The 17,761-nt window shown below is 43.1% G+C and overlaps 1 protein-coding gene across 1 annotated transcript; it reads left to right on the top strand.

The window, feature by feature from the left end:
* The first annotated feature begins 5,207 nt into the window (after window positions 1-5,207).
* Window positions 5,208-11,518, top strand: PLK2 (polo like kinase 2). The gene is made up of 14 exons (XM_062212029.1): window positions 5,208-5,571; window positions 6,108-6,215; window positions 6,387-6,503; window positions 6,709-6,838; window positions 7,053-7,140; window positions 7,596-7,691; window positions 7,799-7,997; window positions 8,092-8,239; window positions 8,581-8,678; window positions 9,005-9,134; window positions 9,391-9,631; window positions 9,752-9,881; window positions 10,476-10,586; window positions 10,732-11,518. Exons 1-14 carry the CDS (start codon window positions 5,317-5,319, stop codon window positions 10,921-10,923), a joined length of 2,043 nt encoding a protein of 680 aa, XP_062068013.1. The 5' UTR covers window positions 5,208-5,316; the 3' UTR covers window positions 10,924-11,518.
* The last annotated feature ends 6,243 nt before the right edge of the window (window positions 11,519-17,761 follow it).

Below are 17,761 nucleotides of genomic sequence, written 5' to 3'. Positions count from 1 at the left end.
TTAGCTTGTGAATTTTTAGTCCATGTATCAAAATTTTGTTACAGAACTAGTATTTTTTGCATGTTAAGAACTCTTTGTAGATTTTATGTGGTGTGTGTTACAGGCTGAACTGTGTTCTCCTAAAGTTCATGTTAAAACCCTAAAGTCCAGTACATCAGAATTTAACTACTTGAAGGCAGGGCCTTCGAGCAGATATTCAAGGTTAGATGATGTCATGCACAGTCTGTGCTGCTCTCCAAGATGAAGTCCAGAAACGAGAGGGGACACCAGTGATGTGGCCATAGCAGGCCATGTGAGGTCACTGTGAGAAGAGAGCCGTGTGCCATCCAGGAGAAAAGGCCTCAGGAGGAACCAAATCTGTCTGCCCCTGGAGCTTCCATTCACAGACTCCATAATTATGAGAAAAATTTTAAGGTACCTAAACTGTGTTATTTTTATAGAGCTAGAAAACTAATAAGCTCTGAGATATGGGTTGTATTTTTTATATGAAAATATTTTAATTTCATTTACTGAATAGGCCTTTCTTTCCATTACCAATTATCATACTCCTACTTTATTTTTTTTCTTATTTGACAGAGTTACAGAGAGAGCAAGGGAGAGACAAAGAGATCTTCCATCCTCTGGTTCTTCCCCAAATGGCTGTAATAGCCAGGAATGGACCAGGCTGAAGCCAGGAGCCAGAAGCTTCTTCTTAGTCTTCCACGTGGGTGGCAGGGACCCTGGTACTTGAACCATTCTCAGCTATCTTCACGGGCACATTAGCAGGAGCTGGAGAAGTGGAGCAGCTGGGACTCAAATAGGCACTCATGTGCAATGCTGGCATTGCAGGTGGCATCTATACCTGTTATGCCACAACACCAGCCCCAGTGGATCTACTTCTGAAATCTTAACACTATTCCTTTGGTCAGTGTGTGGCCAAACGTTCTTAATGGCTAAAGCGTTATAATAAGGCCTGATAGGTGGTATAGAAAAGCTTTCCCGGCCGGCGCCGCGGCTCACTAGGCTAATCCTCCGCCTTGCGGCGCCGGCACACCGGGTTCTAGTCCCGGTCGGGGCACCGATCCTGTCCCGGTTGCCACTCTTCCAGGCCAGCTCTCTGCTGTGGCAAGGGAGTGCAGTGGAGGATGGCCCAAGTGCTTGGGCCCTGCACCCCATGGGAGACCAGGAGAAGCACCTGGCTCCTGCCATCGGATCAGTGCGGTGCGCCGGCTGCAGCACGCCAGCCGTGGCGGTCATTGGAGGGTGAACCAATGGCAAAAGGAAGACCTTTCTCTCTGTCTCTCTCTCTCTCACTGTCCACTCTGCCTGTCAAAAAAAAAAAAAAAAAAGAAAAGCTTTCCCCCTTCTAGTCTTCTTTAAAATGACTCAGGCAATTTTTGATATCTTGCAATTTCATATACAATTTGCAATCAGTTTATCAATTTTCACTAAAAATTCTATTGAGATTTTGATTGCTTTTGCATTAAATCCCATACATCCACAGAGATATATGTTGTTAAAATTTATTCATTTGAAAGGCAAAGCAATAGAGAGGGAGAGAGGGGTAAATCTTCCATTCTCTGGTTCACTCCCCAAAACACCACAGCAGCCAGGGCTGGGCCAGGGTGAAGCCAGGAGCTCAGAACTCCATCCAGGTCTCCCTGGATGGCAGGGGCTCAACTATTTGAGCCATTATCTGCTGCCTTTCCGGGTGCATTAGAAGGAAGCTGGATTGGAAGCAGAGGAGCTGGGACTCCTGGGCATCCTAAATGGTGGATTAATCTCCTGTGCCACAACACCTGCTGCAAGTGAAATAGTTTACAAATATTTATCAGCAATGGAAAGTACATCTATGAGCATATTTCAAACAGTTTGTGGAAAAATGGAATTAAAAGATAAAACTTTGATATAAATATTTTTGAAATCTATGCATGCATACAAGTCATCTTCAAAAAGTTAATGGAAAATAAGTATCATGAAAAATTTAGGCATGGATTATACATTTTTTTGCACCAAAATAAACAGTTCCATTTTTCCAAAACTTCGAGTCCTTTTGTATTTCCCTTTTTGTTATTACAGATGACGATTTTGGTTCTGTCCACACGATGGCACCACAATCTGAAAAATCAGATTTTCACAATTAAAGAAAGAGACATCCTGATTTACTATTCATAGTTTATTAAATGTCCTCTGTATACTTTGGAAGATAGATTTTAATTTTACATGGAATATTCAATGGTTTATCCAATACTGAAGTGTATTTGGTAAAAATAAGCATGGTAATATATGATAACTAAGAAATAATTAAAATGAAACAAATTCCCAACAATCTCTTCACAGTCATTTTATCCTGGAAGGCCATAAACAGACACACACATAATTTTTCTTTTTTTTTTTTTTTTTGGAAACTAGCAAAGGCATGGTCTAACACTGGCTCTGGGCAAGTAAGGTGGTTTTTGCCAAACAGCAAGCCCTCCCTCTCTCTGCAGGGTAGTGAAGAGGTTCACGCCAGTCTGGGGAACAAATATCACCCCTCCGTTTATAGTTAAAGATCTTGTAATTCCGTTCCACCTCCAGTCCCACCCCGTCTCTGGCCCTGATACTGCTGAGGGTGAAGTCCACAGTCATAATGAGACACATGCCTGGGCATGCCTGGAACAGAACAGTCAAAAGGGAAAGTGACAGAACGACTTTCCATTTCTACTCTGGTATGCCAAGGGTGCCTCCTTCCTACATTACCTTAGAAGTATTTGAGACAGAAGCGTATTTGTCCATGTCTCATTAACTGGTATCAGATCAAAACTTGATACTGCACTGGACCAAACTCTTTACATTCTAAGTGTCTTCCAGGGGTTTATTGATCTGGTATTCTAAATTTATTGGGAAACTAGTAACAAAAAACTCTTTACCATAGTTGGTTAACTTACAGAGATTTACCTGTGTTGTGAATTATTATAACTTGATCTTAAAAAAAGAGAGACTAGTTACTGAAGTTGTCTAAGCCCATGTCCTCCTTTGTAAATAGGAATACTAATGTGAGGCCAGAATATACCACCTCAAAATCTGAGTGTCATCACCCCAAATATACCTCTGGGATAAAGATTTTTTTGACCCGATTATTTTGAGCAATAGCAGACACAGGAGAAGCTCTGAAAATAGCATGTCCCCTTTTGTAAGGGAAATTCAAATTTCTTAGAAATATCCAGTTGTAGGAATGCTTCCTGTGTGCCCGAAGAGAAGGGTAACTCTGAAACCCAAGAGACTGGCCTGCAATGGAGAACCGACACCCCACTCCTAGGTACCACCGGCTCCCGGGTTGCCGCCCTCACCTTGCACTCCCCACTCTCTGCTTTAGCTAAAGATCATATGTGTGCCCCAATCGTAAGCCATTTCTCCGAGTGAGTCCTTTCCCTGGGTACCTCCCATGTACACATGTGCTAATAAAATAACCCTGTTTCTTGCTCTCGGTCCATCTGTCTCGTTTCCAGGATGCCAGCCAGAGTTCTGAAGGGCAGAATTCTACAATAACCATATTTCCCACTCAGAATTGTGGTATTGAATAAGGCATTTCAAAAATACAGAACAGTGCTCAGTAAGCATTACTGTCATTGCATCAAGAAAGAAGCAGGCTGCTAGGATAAGAAAACCGAACACTGAAATCTGGAAATAGGAAAGTCAGCCCTGTTTCAGCTCACTTGCCTTTGCACCTCCCTTTGCCTTACCAATCCCCCCACCTGCAAAGATTTGGGGGTGCAGCTACACTCGAACAAAGCGTTCTGAGTAACCCACTGAGAATAAGAATAAGCCAGACTCAAAAAGACAAATATCATGTTTTCTCTGAATGGTTGTAGCTAATACACAGGGTACAAAAACAAACAAAAAGCGCATCTTAACGTATCTCAAAGTTAACTGACATCTTGTGATTTGACTGTGTTCTACACGCAGAACAGGGGCTTATCTACCTTTAACTTGTAGCGTTCTTGGTGTACAGGAGCACTGTGCCCGTCGTTATAAACTGAAGGTATGTGATCACAAAAAATTGAAAGAAAAAAAGGAGGGAGGGAGGAAGGAACGTATCATTGTATTCTTGGAATCATTATGAAAAATCTGTTCTCTGTAATTATTAAATAAAAAAGTAACAATCACAAAAATAATTAAAACAGTCCTGAGTAATTAACACCACCCTTCATTGCTTTCAAAAATTTAAGAGGCAGACTGAGACGGAGAAAGGGAGGGACCACATTCCCTGTTTCCCCCTCATTCCCCCAAATACCTACGACTCCCAGCGGAAGCCTGGAGCCAGGAACTCGAGCAGGTCTCTCACGTGGGTGGCAGAGACCCAGGTCCTGAGCCATCACCTGCTACCCCCCAGGGTGCACACTAGCAGGAAGCAGGAGTCTGGAGCCGGGATCCAGCCCAGGCACTCGGATGTGGGACGCAAGGGTCCTGACCACCCCCTCCCCACCTTAACCGCAAAGCAAACGCCCGCCCCCGTAACGCTTTCGACACCACCGTCAAAAAAATTATTATTATTTTTTTTGTTTAAAAAGTAAATTCCCAGGATGTGGTTAACCACGACCGTTAACCGCACTTCTAGAAGATTCCACGGGGTGGCGCTCTTGCCCTCGTTTCTTCCTCCATCCCAGGCAGGAGCCCGGCCGGAGCGCAGACCCGCTGGCTGTGCAAGGTTAGGGCCCTGACCTCGGACAGAGGTCGGAGCGGTGGCCAGAGGCCGCCGGGCCGCCGATGGGGCCCCGCGCGCAGGCCCTGCCTTTACCCTGGCCGGATCTCGCCAGGCCGCCCCCAACTAGACCCGAGCCGGTGCAGAGAGCGCCTGGGGCGACGGCCCCCAGCCCGTTGCAGACGGCCGCTGAGGGCTCCGGCTACCCGCGCCTCGACCCAGGCGCTGTCGCGTCGTGGGCTTCGGGGAAGGGCTGTGCGGGGCTGGGGGCCTGCGGCCCGTAGGTCTCCGTGATTCACGCCGAAGCGCGGGGCATTGCAAGGGCGCGGTGACAGCCCCGCCGACGGCCGGGTGCCGCTGGGGTCGCGGCGAGCACGCCCGAGGTCCGTGTCCGAGGAGCCCGGCTCCCAGACCCGCGCGCCCGGGCGGCCAGTGGGCGGGACGGTTCCCGTGATGTCACACATCGCCCGGAGTCTCCGCCCCGTTCCCGCGCGGCCGGTATATAAGTCTCCGCCGAGCGCTCGCACTCGCACAAGTGGAGCAGGTGACGGGCGCAGGCGGGTGGCAGGGGCTGGGGTTCGAGACCCGGGGCCGGCTCGGACGTGTGTCCGCGCATCGGAGGCGGCAGCGAGGCGGTGAGGGGTGGAGAGGCGACCATGGAGCTCTTGAGGACTATCACCTACCAGCCGGCCGCCAGCACCAAGATCTGCGAGCAGGCGCTGGGCAAGGCCAGCGGCGGGGACTCGAAGAAGAAGCGGCCGCAGCAGGTCCCCGAGGAGCCGCAGGCGCAGGTGCCGCCGGCGGCCGCGCACCACCAGCACCACCATTCGCACTCGGGGCCCGAGATCTCGCGGATTATCGTGGATCCTACGACGGGGAAGCGCTACTGCCGGGGCAAAGTGCTGGGGAAGGTGATGAGCGGCGCGCGGCGGGCGGCGGGCGGCGGGCGGCGGGAGGTGCTGCCCGGGCTGCTCCGAGCCGAGCCAGACGCCGAGCCCCGCCACCTCGCAGCCTCCCCGGGGTCCGGCCTCGCGTGACCGGGGCCCCTCGGCTGCGGCCCTCCGGGTTGGGTGCCCTGGCGGCGGCGCTGGGGTTCGGCTCTTCCACCCTTAGCCGAAGCCCGGACACATTCGAAGGCAGGGCTTCCCGCACCTGCTCCCCAGAGGATTTTTCTGACCTGGCTCTTCAGACACCGTTTTTTAAATTCTCCCTACCCCAGCCTCCTCCATAGAGCTCCCCCTTTGTACAGGGAGACGGTGTGAACTTGGTCTTTCCAGGAATGCGTTTCCCTTCGCGGAGGTCCTGCAACGGCTGGCTTGCACCTCCGGTCCACCCTTCCCGCCCCCGATTTTTCTGCTTTTCTTGCGATGATTTAGTTACTTACTGTCACACTCTGTCATCCATTTTCCTGCCACACTCAGTTCCCTCTCGGCTTTGTTCCTTTCAGGGTGGCTTTGCAAAATGTTACGAGATGACAGATTTGACAAACAACAAAGTCTACGCTGCAAAAATCATCCCGCACAGCAGAGTAGCTAAACCTCATCAAAGGGAAAAGGTGTGTATGACTGTTGAGTAAAGTATTTTCTTTGTGTGCACGGATGGCCCTACCCTGTTAGGAAAATGTCTTCTGCATGTGTAAGCACCTACCCGCTCTTCAGAGCTGTTGGGAGGCTGGCCAGCCTTATCTTGCCGCCTTATTATTATTAATTATTATTATTATTTTTAGATTGACAAAGAAATCGAGCTTCACAGAATTCTTCATCATAAGCACGTCGTGCAGTTTTACCACTACTTTGAGGACAAAGAAAACATTTACATTCTCTTGGAATACTGCAGTAGAAGGGTAAGCATTAACACCTTCCTACTGGAGTCCCTTCGCTCCCTGGGAAATGGACATGGCATTCAGATAGCGCTTGATCTGGGATTTTAGCTGTGGCACTGATTGTTGCACTACCACATGAAGCTTCCCTGCGCATCCTGTGTAGGGAATTCACTGATTTTGGTAACTTTGTTTGACAGATTCTCTTTTGCCCTTTTCCTCTTCCCAGTCGATGGCTCACATCTTGAAAGCAAGAAAGGTGTTGACAGAGCCGGAAGTCCGATACTACCTCAGGCAGATTGTGTCTGGACTCAAGTACCTTCACGAGCAAGAAATCTTACACAGAGATCTCAAACTAGGTGAGCCCTAGCCCCTCGATGCTAACGTCCGTTCATAGGCAGAGCTGTTCCTTTCTTCGCTGGCTTCCTTTTTATACATTAACATTCTTATTGGGATCCAGCCTATGCGGGCTTCCTTCTGAATGGGTGACTGCCCCTAAAGTGGTTGTGAGTGTAGCACTTGGATGCCGTTTCTAAGGGGTTCACATTTTGTTCTGTTTTGTTTATCATCTAGGGAACTTTTTTATTAATGAAGCCATGGAGCTGAAAGTTGGGGACTTCGGTTTGGCAGCCAGGCTGGAACCTTTGGAACACAGAAGGAGGTAAGAGTTCCAAAGAAACATCCTGTCAGGGTTTGGTAGAATACCTCCCAGTTAATATTTTGGATATGACCACTTGATACCAAAATTTATAAGCCACAACAATGTTAAAGAAAGAAACACTTATTAAGTGCTCACTATAGATGAGACAAGGTACATTATGCCTCTAAGTTGATTATTAAAGCAATGAGGGAACACCTGTATTTGCCTGAGAGATATCAAAATGGTTGAAAACTCTTTGTCATGTGGACTGAAAAAATTGTACATGCATTTTAAAAAAAATTACCGGAAGTCACTCAGTCAAATGTCAGTCGTTCAAATACCAAAAGCCAAATGTTGCTAAATAAAAATCCAATAGAATGTCAGTATAATCATTATGTATCCCAAGTGACGTGCAGAGAACTTAGGTTAACTGGTGGAACAGTTCCTAATGAGATCTTGGTATTTTTTATTTCCAGAACAATATGTGGTACCCCGAATTATCTCTCTCCTGAAGTCCTCAACAAACAAGGGCATGGCTGTGAATCTGACATTTGGGCATTAGGCTGTGTAATGTAAGTACATGGACCAGAATGATTGAAAAGCAACCTTGGCTTGGATTTTAATTATCAGAAAGAGTGGCTTAATGGCCATTCCTAAAGATGTGTTTCTTTGTACACAGGTATACAATGTTACTAGGAAGGCCCCCATTTGAAACCACAAATCTGAAAGAAACCTACAGGTGCATAAGAGAAGCTAGGTATACGATGCCATCTTCACTGCTGGCTCCTGCGAAGCACTTAATAGCTAGCATGTTGTCCAAAAACCCAGAGGATCGTCCCAGTTTGGATGACATCATACGGCATGACTTTTTTTTGCAGGTTGGTACACTACACTCCTTATGTCTTTCTTACTGCGTGTCATTGTTCCCAGTTGCTCAACAAGTTACTGAGGGTCTTTTCTAATACTCCACAGGGCTTCACTCCGGACAAGCTTTCTTCTAGCTGTTGTCATACAGTTCCAGATTTCCACTTATCAAGCCCAGCTAAGAATTTCTTTAAGAAAGCGGCTGCTGCTCTTTTTGGTGGCAAAAAAGATAAAGCAAGATATATTGACACACACAGTAAGTTTTAAGACTTTCCTTCTTCTTCTGAATCCAATATTATGTTTAAGGCTGATAAACCATAGGGAATTTCATGTTAGTATAATTTAGCACATTTGCATGCAATTGACCTTTGACATTTATAACATAATCCACACCTGACATTATGATTGATAGATTTTTGTGTTGTAAACATTAGAATGTGCTTCTTGAATAATTGCACCTGATGGTAGTGATAAGATACTGTTTTTGCCTTGATTGCTCACAAGCTAGTTAATAATGCGAAGGGAGGGAATATGGTGAGCTTGTCCCTACTTTGTTGAGAGATACTAATGCTCTTACATCTTTTTCTTGACTTGCAGATAGAGTATCTAAAGAAGATGAAGAAATTTACAAGCTTAGGCATGACTTGAAAAAGACTTCAATAACTCAGCAACCCAGCAAACATAGGACAGATGAGGTATGTTGGGAAAGCATAAAATGGTTATAAACACTTTAAGTCATTTCCCTTCTTTGTTAAGTAGCACTTGAGCTGTAATTATTATGGATCAAGCATGTTGTATTTTCTGAAAGATTTTGTTCCAACCCTTTGAAAGGAAAGATGTCATCTTTTAGTTTAAGAATGCATGCAGTTGGGTTACTGCAGTCTCTTTTGCCTGGCATGTGTCCATTGCTTTTTGATAAACTCTCCCTAAAAGCAATTGCCACAATCTCATCTTAAGTGCAGTTTCAGCCTTAAGTGAATGCAGATACTTCACTCATTGCTTGATTGTTCTCTCTTCTAAGGAGCTCCAGCCACCTACCACCATGGTTTCGAGAACTGGAACACCGGCGGTGGAGAACAAACAGCAGATAGGAGATGCTATCCGCATGATAGTCAGAGGGACTCTGGGCAGCTGCAGCAGCAGTAGTGAATGTAAGTGCTTGTTGGCCGCATTTTAAATAACGAAGCTGATACATAAACACATGCCGTGCTGAGCACTAGATAACTGAAGTCCACTTATTTTGTAGCTCATTTAGCACAGAAGAAGCAAAAACAGAGGGTGGAAGAGGACAGGAATAATTCTAAATTCTTTGTCTTTAGGATCAGTGGAGGGACTCTTAGCATCTACTGAAACCTGACTTTTTGTTAGTAAATATTTTTGAACTTACACTTCTCTTTGACTTTTCAGGCCTTGAAGACAGTACCATGGGAAGTGTTGCAGACACCGTGGCGAGAGTGCTTCGAGGATGTCTAGAAAACATGCCGGCAGCTGACTGCATTCCCAAAGAGCAGCTGAGCACATCCTTTCAGTGGGTCACCAAATGGGTCGATTACTCTAACAAGTACGGCTTTGGGTACCAGCTCTCAGACCACACAGTTGGAGTCCTCTTCAACAACGGTGCTCACATGAGCCTCCTTCCGGACAAAAAGTAAGTGTATTCAATGACCGAAATCCAGTTGGTTCCCTAGTTTTGCACTAAAGAAGTCTAAAAACAATAACTAACTCCTATTGTTTTTCCTTTTCTCTCCCCATCATTCCTCTTTTCTAGAACAGTTCACTATTATGCAGAGCTTGGCCAGTGTTCTGTTTTCCCAGCAACAGATGCCCCTGAACAGTTCATTAGTCAAGTGACGGTGCTGAAATACTTTTCTCATTACATGGAGGAGAATCTCATGGATGTAAGTAGCATGGCTTTTGAGCACTGACTTTTTTTTATTTTTTAAGATTTATTTTATTTATTTGAAAGACAGAGTTACAGAGAGAGGTAGAGACAGAGAGAGAGGTCTTCCATCTGCTGGTTCATTCCCCAGATGGCCGCAATGGCCAGAGCTGTGCTGACCCAAAGCCAGGAGCTTCTGCTGGGTCTCTCATAAGGGTGCAGGGGCCCAAGGCCTTGGGCCATCTTCTACTGCTTTCCCAGGCCATAGCAGAGAGCTAGATCGGAAGTGGAGTAGCTGGGACTCAAACTGGCACCCATATGGGATGCCGGCGCTTAAGGCCAGGGCTTCAACCTGCTGTGCCACAGCACTGGCCCCAAGAGCACTGATGTTTAAAGTGTACTCCACAAACCTGTAGCATCTGCATCAGTCTGAAGCTCATTGGAAGTACAGACTCTCATGTCCTACCTTAGATCTACTGAGTCAGACTCTCTGGGAGGTGGGGCCAGGCATATATAGGCCATTCTGATACCTGCTAAGTTTGAGAGGCATTTTCTTAGAGTACACACCACACAATCTTGATGGGCACCAACTCTCTCTCCTAATCCCTTGCAGGGTGGCGATCTCCCTAGTGTGACGGATATTCGAAGACCTCGGCTCTACCTCCTTCAGTGGCTAAAATCTGATAAGGCCTTAATGATGCTCTTCAATGATGGCACCTTTCAGGTAACCAAACTTTTCAGGAAAGTGCATGCTTAGGTCCTAAAAACGTGATTTTTTTTTTTTTAGCCAGTATTAACTACTGATCAAACTTTTCTAATTTTGGTATTCAGAGAGATCTGATGTCCATGTCTGTTTTTTTTTTTTTAAGGTGAATTTCTACCATGATCATACAAAAATAATCATCTGTAGTCAAAATGAAGAATACCTTCTTACTTACATCAACGAGGATAGGATATCTACAACTTTCAGACTCACGACTCTGCTGATGTCTGGCTGTTCATTAGAACTGAAGCATCGAATGGAATATGCCCTGAATATGCTCTTACAGAGATGTAACTAGGAGACTTTGTGAATGGACCCTATGGGACTCCTCTTTTCCACTGTGAGATCTACAGGGAAGCCAGTAGAATGCTGTAGAGCAAGTTGAAGAAGATGGACAGGTGGTGGTACGAAAACAATTCCTCTGTGGCCTGCTGGGCTGAGTGGGACCGGATCAGGCTGAGGCATCCAGTTCTCGACTTGGGACAATCCCAGGAGTGAACCAAAATGCAGTTTCCCTCGAGACACCTGTTTGAAAGGTTTTTCAGGCAATTTCGCAGAAAGGTGCATTGACTCAACTTCTCTCTGTTGAGAGCATTTCAGCCAGAGGACTTGGAACTGTGAATATACTTCCTGAAGAGGAGGGAGAAGGGAGGAAGCTCCCATGTTGTTTAAAGGCTGTAATCAGAGCAGCTTTTGGCTGCTTAACTGTGAACTGTGGCCATATATAATTTTTTTGTCGTTGTTCATTTTTTTTGAAGACATTTGTGGCTGGAAAAGTGCATTCCTTGTTAATAAACTTTTTATTTATTACAGCCCAAAGAGCAGTATTTATTATCAAAATGTTCTTTTTTTATGTTGACCATTTTAAACTGATGGCAATAAAAAGGATGAAAAAGCAGAAACAGTGGTCTCCTGTCTTTAATATAGCACATTGTCGATCATGACATTCTTCAGTAATGGATTCTTGGTGCTGTTGGCATGACATTGAGTATTGAGGTAGACTAAGGAAGTTAAGTCTTCATTTTTCTAATCACAGTGTCTAGGGAGTCTTTAATATCTGAATTAAAATCACAGACTTTATGAATGGATCTAACTTGAGTATAACAAAAAATGTCATTCTTCTTAAAAACCAAAATGTAGCCACCTGTTCTATGGAAATAAAGCTCTATCTGGTGTTATTTGCTTAAAACTCATGTAGCTGGGAGCCGAAAGGCAGAGTAATCTTGTGTAAACTCACTTCTATTATTAAGTGTCAGTAGGAACAGGAAGTTTATCTTAATATGGGCAAAACTCTATGGAGTATAATACATGCACCACCTAAATGTATTACTCAGCTAAAACCTGCCTAAACACTTCCAGTGCCGCTGGCAGTACTAGTGCATCATTCCAGTAGTGGGAAATACTTTGTAAATAAGTCATTTTATTTTCCTTCTGGTGCATGGTGGTTAAGGAGTTGTGTGGAATCCCAGCTATGGTTTAGAGTCCACCTTTTAAACTGTTATCCAGGAGGCAGCTCTGACAAGATTTTCTCTTCCAATGGGATCTACCCTCTGAAAGGTGTAAAGAAAAGTTGCTCATCCTGTTATTCTGAACTCAGAGTGACCTGCAGAAGCTGTAATTTTTCTGTTTAATTATCCTACTATAAGGAAAATGGTAGTCTGTGGGAAGAATGCACGTTGTTAAGACTATGTTAACACTTTGACCCTGTAGTGTAGAGATAGTAGCAGTAGTTTTACATGTTTCTGTAATTGTCAGAAAGTCTGCACCTGGTATACTTTATTAATAAAAACCAAATATGAGGAATTTGTTTTGGGTGTTTCACTTTGACCATATGTACAAGAGGATGTTCAATCTTTGCTAAATGGATTACAGTAATAGCTGAAAAAAAACTTAATAACTAATAGCTAGGTATGAAAATACAAAATATACTTTTAGTTTTATGAATAGAATGGTGAAAAATATTCTTTCATTTTGATATTACCAGTGTAAGATTGTATATGACTTCATGGATTCAGAATATGCACTTACCCATGTTTGTATGTATTGTCTACTATATTCCAGATCCAGGGCCCAGATTTGGTGATGTAGAGTGCACCTGAGCCTCTCCTTGCCCTCAAGGGAATCACTGTGGAGTGGAGAAGACGGTGTATTTACCTATTAGTCTGATAAGTGCTGTGATATTATGATAAAGGCATGTACTGGGTGGTGTTGTGGGAACTGAGCACAGAAATCATGAGGAAGGAGCTCCAGGCACGGGGTGGATTCAGAGAACAGACTCCAGAGAAGGGAATTTTTGTATTGGGTTTGGAGGATGAGTGGGGGTTCAGTAGGAAGCAGTGAGAGTGACATGTAACATGCCTCGGGACGAAAAGTTCACAGCAGAAATGAGTGCACAAGTCTGAGGTATGGCAGGAAATGGCTGGAAGGCGCCAATATAACGCATCCCATATGCATTCAGACTGAATCTTGAAGGTTGTACATATCTATTGAAAGAGTTTAAGGAAGAAAGTGAAATAGTATTTAAGATTTGGTACATTCTGGGGGCCTATGTGAGATGGGTGGATGACAAGGTGGAGAAAGCCAGTCCCAAAAGTAAAGAAATTAATGCTGTGATCCAGGGGAGAAAAGCTATCAGGCTTGGTGAAATGAAGTAAATGAAGTGCTAGGGACTCTTACTTTGATCCGTCTAGTTCATTACTGTATCCCCAACAATGGGCCATATTTGTTACAAGGCAGACAAATAACGAATGAATAAGTAAATGGGAAAGATTTGCAAGGGATTCAGGCAGTTGTTTTTATCAGGATTTGTAGCCTGACTGAATGTGGAGTTCAGGATGATGGACAGGAGCAGTCAGGTGAGAAAAGTGGTATTAAATGGGTCATTAGCTAAGTAGGGGATATAGGTGGAAGAACCTGGTATTCAGGGAAATATAGTGAATTTGAGACTTATTAAATCAGACTTGTATAAAGATACTCAAATAGGTTCAGAAAAAAAGGTAGAAAGATACAAATGTGTCCATCTCAAGAGAACAAGATTGAGGAGGAATCCTGCTTTTGGTAACATCATGGGAATAGATGAGAGCACACTAGATTGATTTCAATTTTCCCTTCTACCCAACAGCAGAGGACATGTCTATAAAACATACCAGGAGCTGGCACTGTGGCAGAACAGGTAAAGCTGCCACCTGTAGTGCTGGCATCTCATATGGGGGCAAGTTTGAGTCCCAGCTGCTCCACTTCCGATCCAGCTCTCTGCTATGACCTGGGAAAGCAGTAGAAGATGGCCCAAGTCCTTGGACCCCTGCACCAGTGGGGGAGACCAGGAAGAAGCTCCTGGCTCCTGGCTTTGTATTGGCACAGCTCCGTCCGTTGTGGTCATTTGGGGATTGAACAAGCGGATGGAAAACTCTCTCTCTCTTTCTCCCTTTCTCTCTCTTCCTCTGCCTCTCTCCAACTCTGCCTTTGAAACAAATAAATAAATCTTTTTTAAAAATTACCAGTATTGATAGATATTTGCCATGGAGGAGGAGAAGGAAAAAAAATTCCCTAAGCAAGTTACCCTTATAAACTAAGGGACTCTGAATCTCACAAAAATAACCCTCAAATAACAGATTTCTTTCATGAGCACCTTTGACACCCCAAGTATATTTCTCCATCAGCCATCACAAATCTTATAAGGGTATAGGTGGAGAAACATGGCAATAGGGGAGCTGTACAAGTTTTTGATGCATGGAAACACACATAATGTATGCTCACCTAAGCTTGGTGGTGCTGGTGGTAACCTGTACCTTGGGATAGCATTTACTATGTTTTTTAGAATCTTAGTCCTTTCTGACATTTAAGAAGTATTTGTGAAATGAAGCCTTATGTTTTACCTTCACTTGGGAGAGATTCTAGTCTTTCTGTGCTTAGATACATGCTTTCTTCTAGCACTTTTTTCTTAAAATTATTTCTTTTATTTGAAAGGCAGAGTTGGGGCAGGGGATGGGAAAGAAAGAGACAGAAAACAAGCATTTGGGTTATTTTCTGCTGCTTTCTCAGGCACATTAGCAGGGAGCTGGATCAGAAGTGGAGCTGCCATGAATCAAACCAGCACCCATATGGGATGCTGGCATCATAGGTAGCTGAATCTGCTACACTACAGCATCAGCCCCCGAGCACTTCTTTATGGTTTATTAACTTTAGTAATGGAAAACATTTCTTGTCTGAATTGCCATAATTTAATTGCATTAGTGAACTTAAATAAAAAAGTTAAACTTCCATATGTAGTGTTGGACTATAATATCATGGTTCATCAGTATTTGAAATTCAATTGAATAGAATGTGTGGATTTTGCCTCTGGTATTTGTCCCATAATATCTTTATGTATGACACAAAATTGATTTCAATGATTGAGGCACAATGATTCCACTTGCACTTTGAGATAAAATAACAAAGTTACCGAGCTCTCTCTGCCATGAAATACTGAATGATTAGATATTTTGACCTAACCATGTACTTTAGATCAAATTTTCTCTTCTAAGAAATTAGTACTGCAAGAATCAGGCATGAGACCTAAAGGAAATAAAATACACAACTCCTTTATTTGGTACTCACTTGGAATCAGTGGCAGCCAAATGACCTTTAAAAACTGGTCCCACAGATGTGCCAAATGAGTTTCACTGAGGTAATCAATTTATTATATAATTTGTGTGATCCTACTACATAGAGTGTGAAAAATGTAGAATCACATGGACTTGTAAGAACTATGGAACTACACTGAAGATGTTTAAATATTCCAGGAAATACAAAAATTGGAACAAATGAGACAATAGCCTGGAGAATAGTGCAGACAGAATTAGTGTACTGGGAAATGCTGAAGAACCAGCTCTTTGGGAGGTGTTAAGGACCCTCTGTGGTGTAGGTACTTCCCCTGTAAATGATTTCAGGCAACCAGAGTGATGTCACTGGACATGGTGCTGGGAAAAGAGGCACAGCAACACACCATTAGAGAGCTATACCACCACGTCAATAAAACATAGGAAGAGTCTAGAAACAGATGATAGTAAAATGCAGTAAAACAATTAGGTGCTGATACTTTGGAGTATTGTCTGCTTTAAATATAATTAATTATAATTTCGCATAATTTAATTTTTAATTGTGGCTATGTTTAAAAACTAAGTTGCACATTTCATGAAATTTTAACCATCAGTTCTCATGAAGCTGTATAGACCAGCTCCAACATGACAACAGTAATGACTCAAACCTTGGGATATGGACTATATAAGCCCTTAAAGAAGGATAGTCTTTATATTCTGAGGATTTAATATATTCCATCAACATGTCAGATAGTAATTACTACAGTAGGTTTCTCCATCCATAGTCTGATTATCTATGAAATCTCAGCCAGCCCAGGTCACAAACAAAAATAGTTTAGATAAAAATAATTTATTTAGCAGTGAAATATCTTTTAATTTAAAGAAGAGCCCATCAGTATTGACGATGATAAAATTCATGGGTTGATTTCTATTCAAGAGTTTCTTCTACATATTAGATCTAGCATTGGAACTATTCGTTAGTACTTCATATATAGTCATGTATTAGTACTATTCCCCAAAATAAAAAGCAAAGTTGCAATAACTGACAGGCAGAGTGGACAGTGAGAGAGAGACAGAGAGAAAGGTTTTCCTTTAGCCGTTGGTTCACCCTCCAATGGTCGCCGCGGCTGGTGCGCTGCGGCCAGTGCATCATGCTGATCCAAGGCCAGGAGCCAGGTGCTTATCCTGGTCTCCCATGCGGGTGCAGGGCCCAGGTCCTTGGGCCATCCTCCACTGCACTCCTGGGCCATAGCAGAGAGCTGGCCTGGAAAAGGGGCAACCAAGACATAATCCGGTGCCCCGACTGGGACTAGAACCCGGTGTGCCGGCACCACAAGGTGGAGGATTAGCCTATTGAGCCGCAGCACCGGCCACACATTTAGAATTTTAAGCTAAAGTTTTATGACATTTATGTTTAGTTTTATAATATACAACAGATTCAATTTCACATATATAAGTTTGACTTATTCAAATTATGAGAAAGTTCATATATTTAGGAATATTGTTACAACAGACAATTACAACACAGTAGTTTTAAAAGAAGCCAAATATATTTCAAATATAATAAAAATATGTAAAGGAATTAAAGTTTGTAAATGGGATCACATATTAAAGCTTCCTTAAAATTTTTGGCTGAAATATAAAAATAGAATATCAATTTTTAAAACTGAAGTACAAAGAAGAACTGGATTTTTAAGTACCTGAATACTAGTTTTTTTTTAAATAAAATACTATAATAAAATATATATAATAAATATATATAAATATATATATAAAGATATATAAATACTATAATAAAATATATATAATAAAATACTATAATAAAATTCAACCAAAAGAAAACTTCCTGGCAAATTGTTTTCCTAGGAATTTGTGTTTGAAGATAAATATCAATTTAATATTCTGATACAAGCATGCGATTTTATTCCGCTAAAATGCCTTTGAGAACATGATATCTGCCATGAGGTAGTAGAAGTTCAAAGTGAAGGCGAAGTCCATGTAGAATATAAGGCAAACTTCTATAGCCAGGATTGGAAATTGCTAGAGAATAGATGTCTGATTTGAATAAAGAGAGTTTTAGAGAGGATTTTAAACATTTTCACATAACCGTCATCTTTTGGTCATTGAGAAATTTTTGATAAAAATTGAAATTTCCAACTTCTTTTGGAAAACTTCCTGCTCAGGCAATACCGGGTTAGTATTTCAATGCAGGGACCATCAGCTGGAGCTGAAACATGCCTGCTGCCTACCACATCCTCACCCCTGCTCAAGAAGGGGACAGACCCTTCCATGGTGCTCAGTTGACCAGTTAACCCTTTAATAGAGACGGGTAAATCTTTCACAGAACCCATTTTCAAATTCTGTTCACAGGATCTGGTTTAAGTGGCATTAAAGTTCAGATAGTAATGAAAAGAAGTGGAAGAATGAAAATGACACAAATGAAGACCTGTTAAAGGCTTGCATAAGCCAAGGTTCAACAAAAACCCTGGCGATGTCTTCTCTTTTTTGGATCAACATAAGGCTTTTAAATGAATCTTACGGTAGTCTCTTAACTTCATG

This window comes from Lepus europaeus, chromosome 15, assembly GCF_033115175.1.
Source record: "Lepus europaeus isolate LE1 chromosome 15, mLepTim1.pri, whole genome shotgun sequence".
Lineage (NCBI taxonomy): Eukaryota > Metazoa > Chordata > Mammalia > Lagomorpha > Leporidae > Lepus > Lepus europaeus.
The sequence above is the reverse complement of the archived record's forward strand: the minus strand, read 5'-3'. Positions and strand labels throughout refer to the sequence as shown.

Excerpts from the sequence above, each read along its gene's own strand:
- PLK2 (XM_062212029.1), top strand. The coding sequence starts at position 5,317 with ATGGAGCTCTTGAGGACTATCACCTACCAGCCGGCCGCCAGCACCAAG. Across the intron at positions 6,839-7,052 it reads ACACAGAGATCTCAAACTAG|GGAACTTTTTTATTAATGAA; the intron begins GTGAGCCCTAGC and ends TTTATCATCTAG. Across the intron at positions 7,141-7,595 it reads CCTTTGGAACACAGAAGGAG|AACAATATGTGGTACCCCGA; the intron begins GTAAGAGTTCCA and ends TTTTATTTCCAG.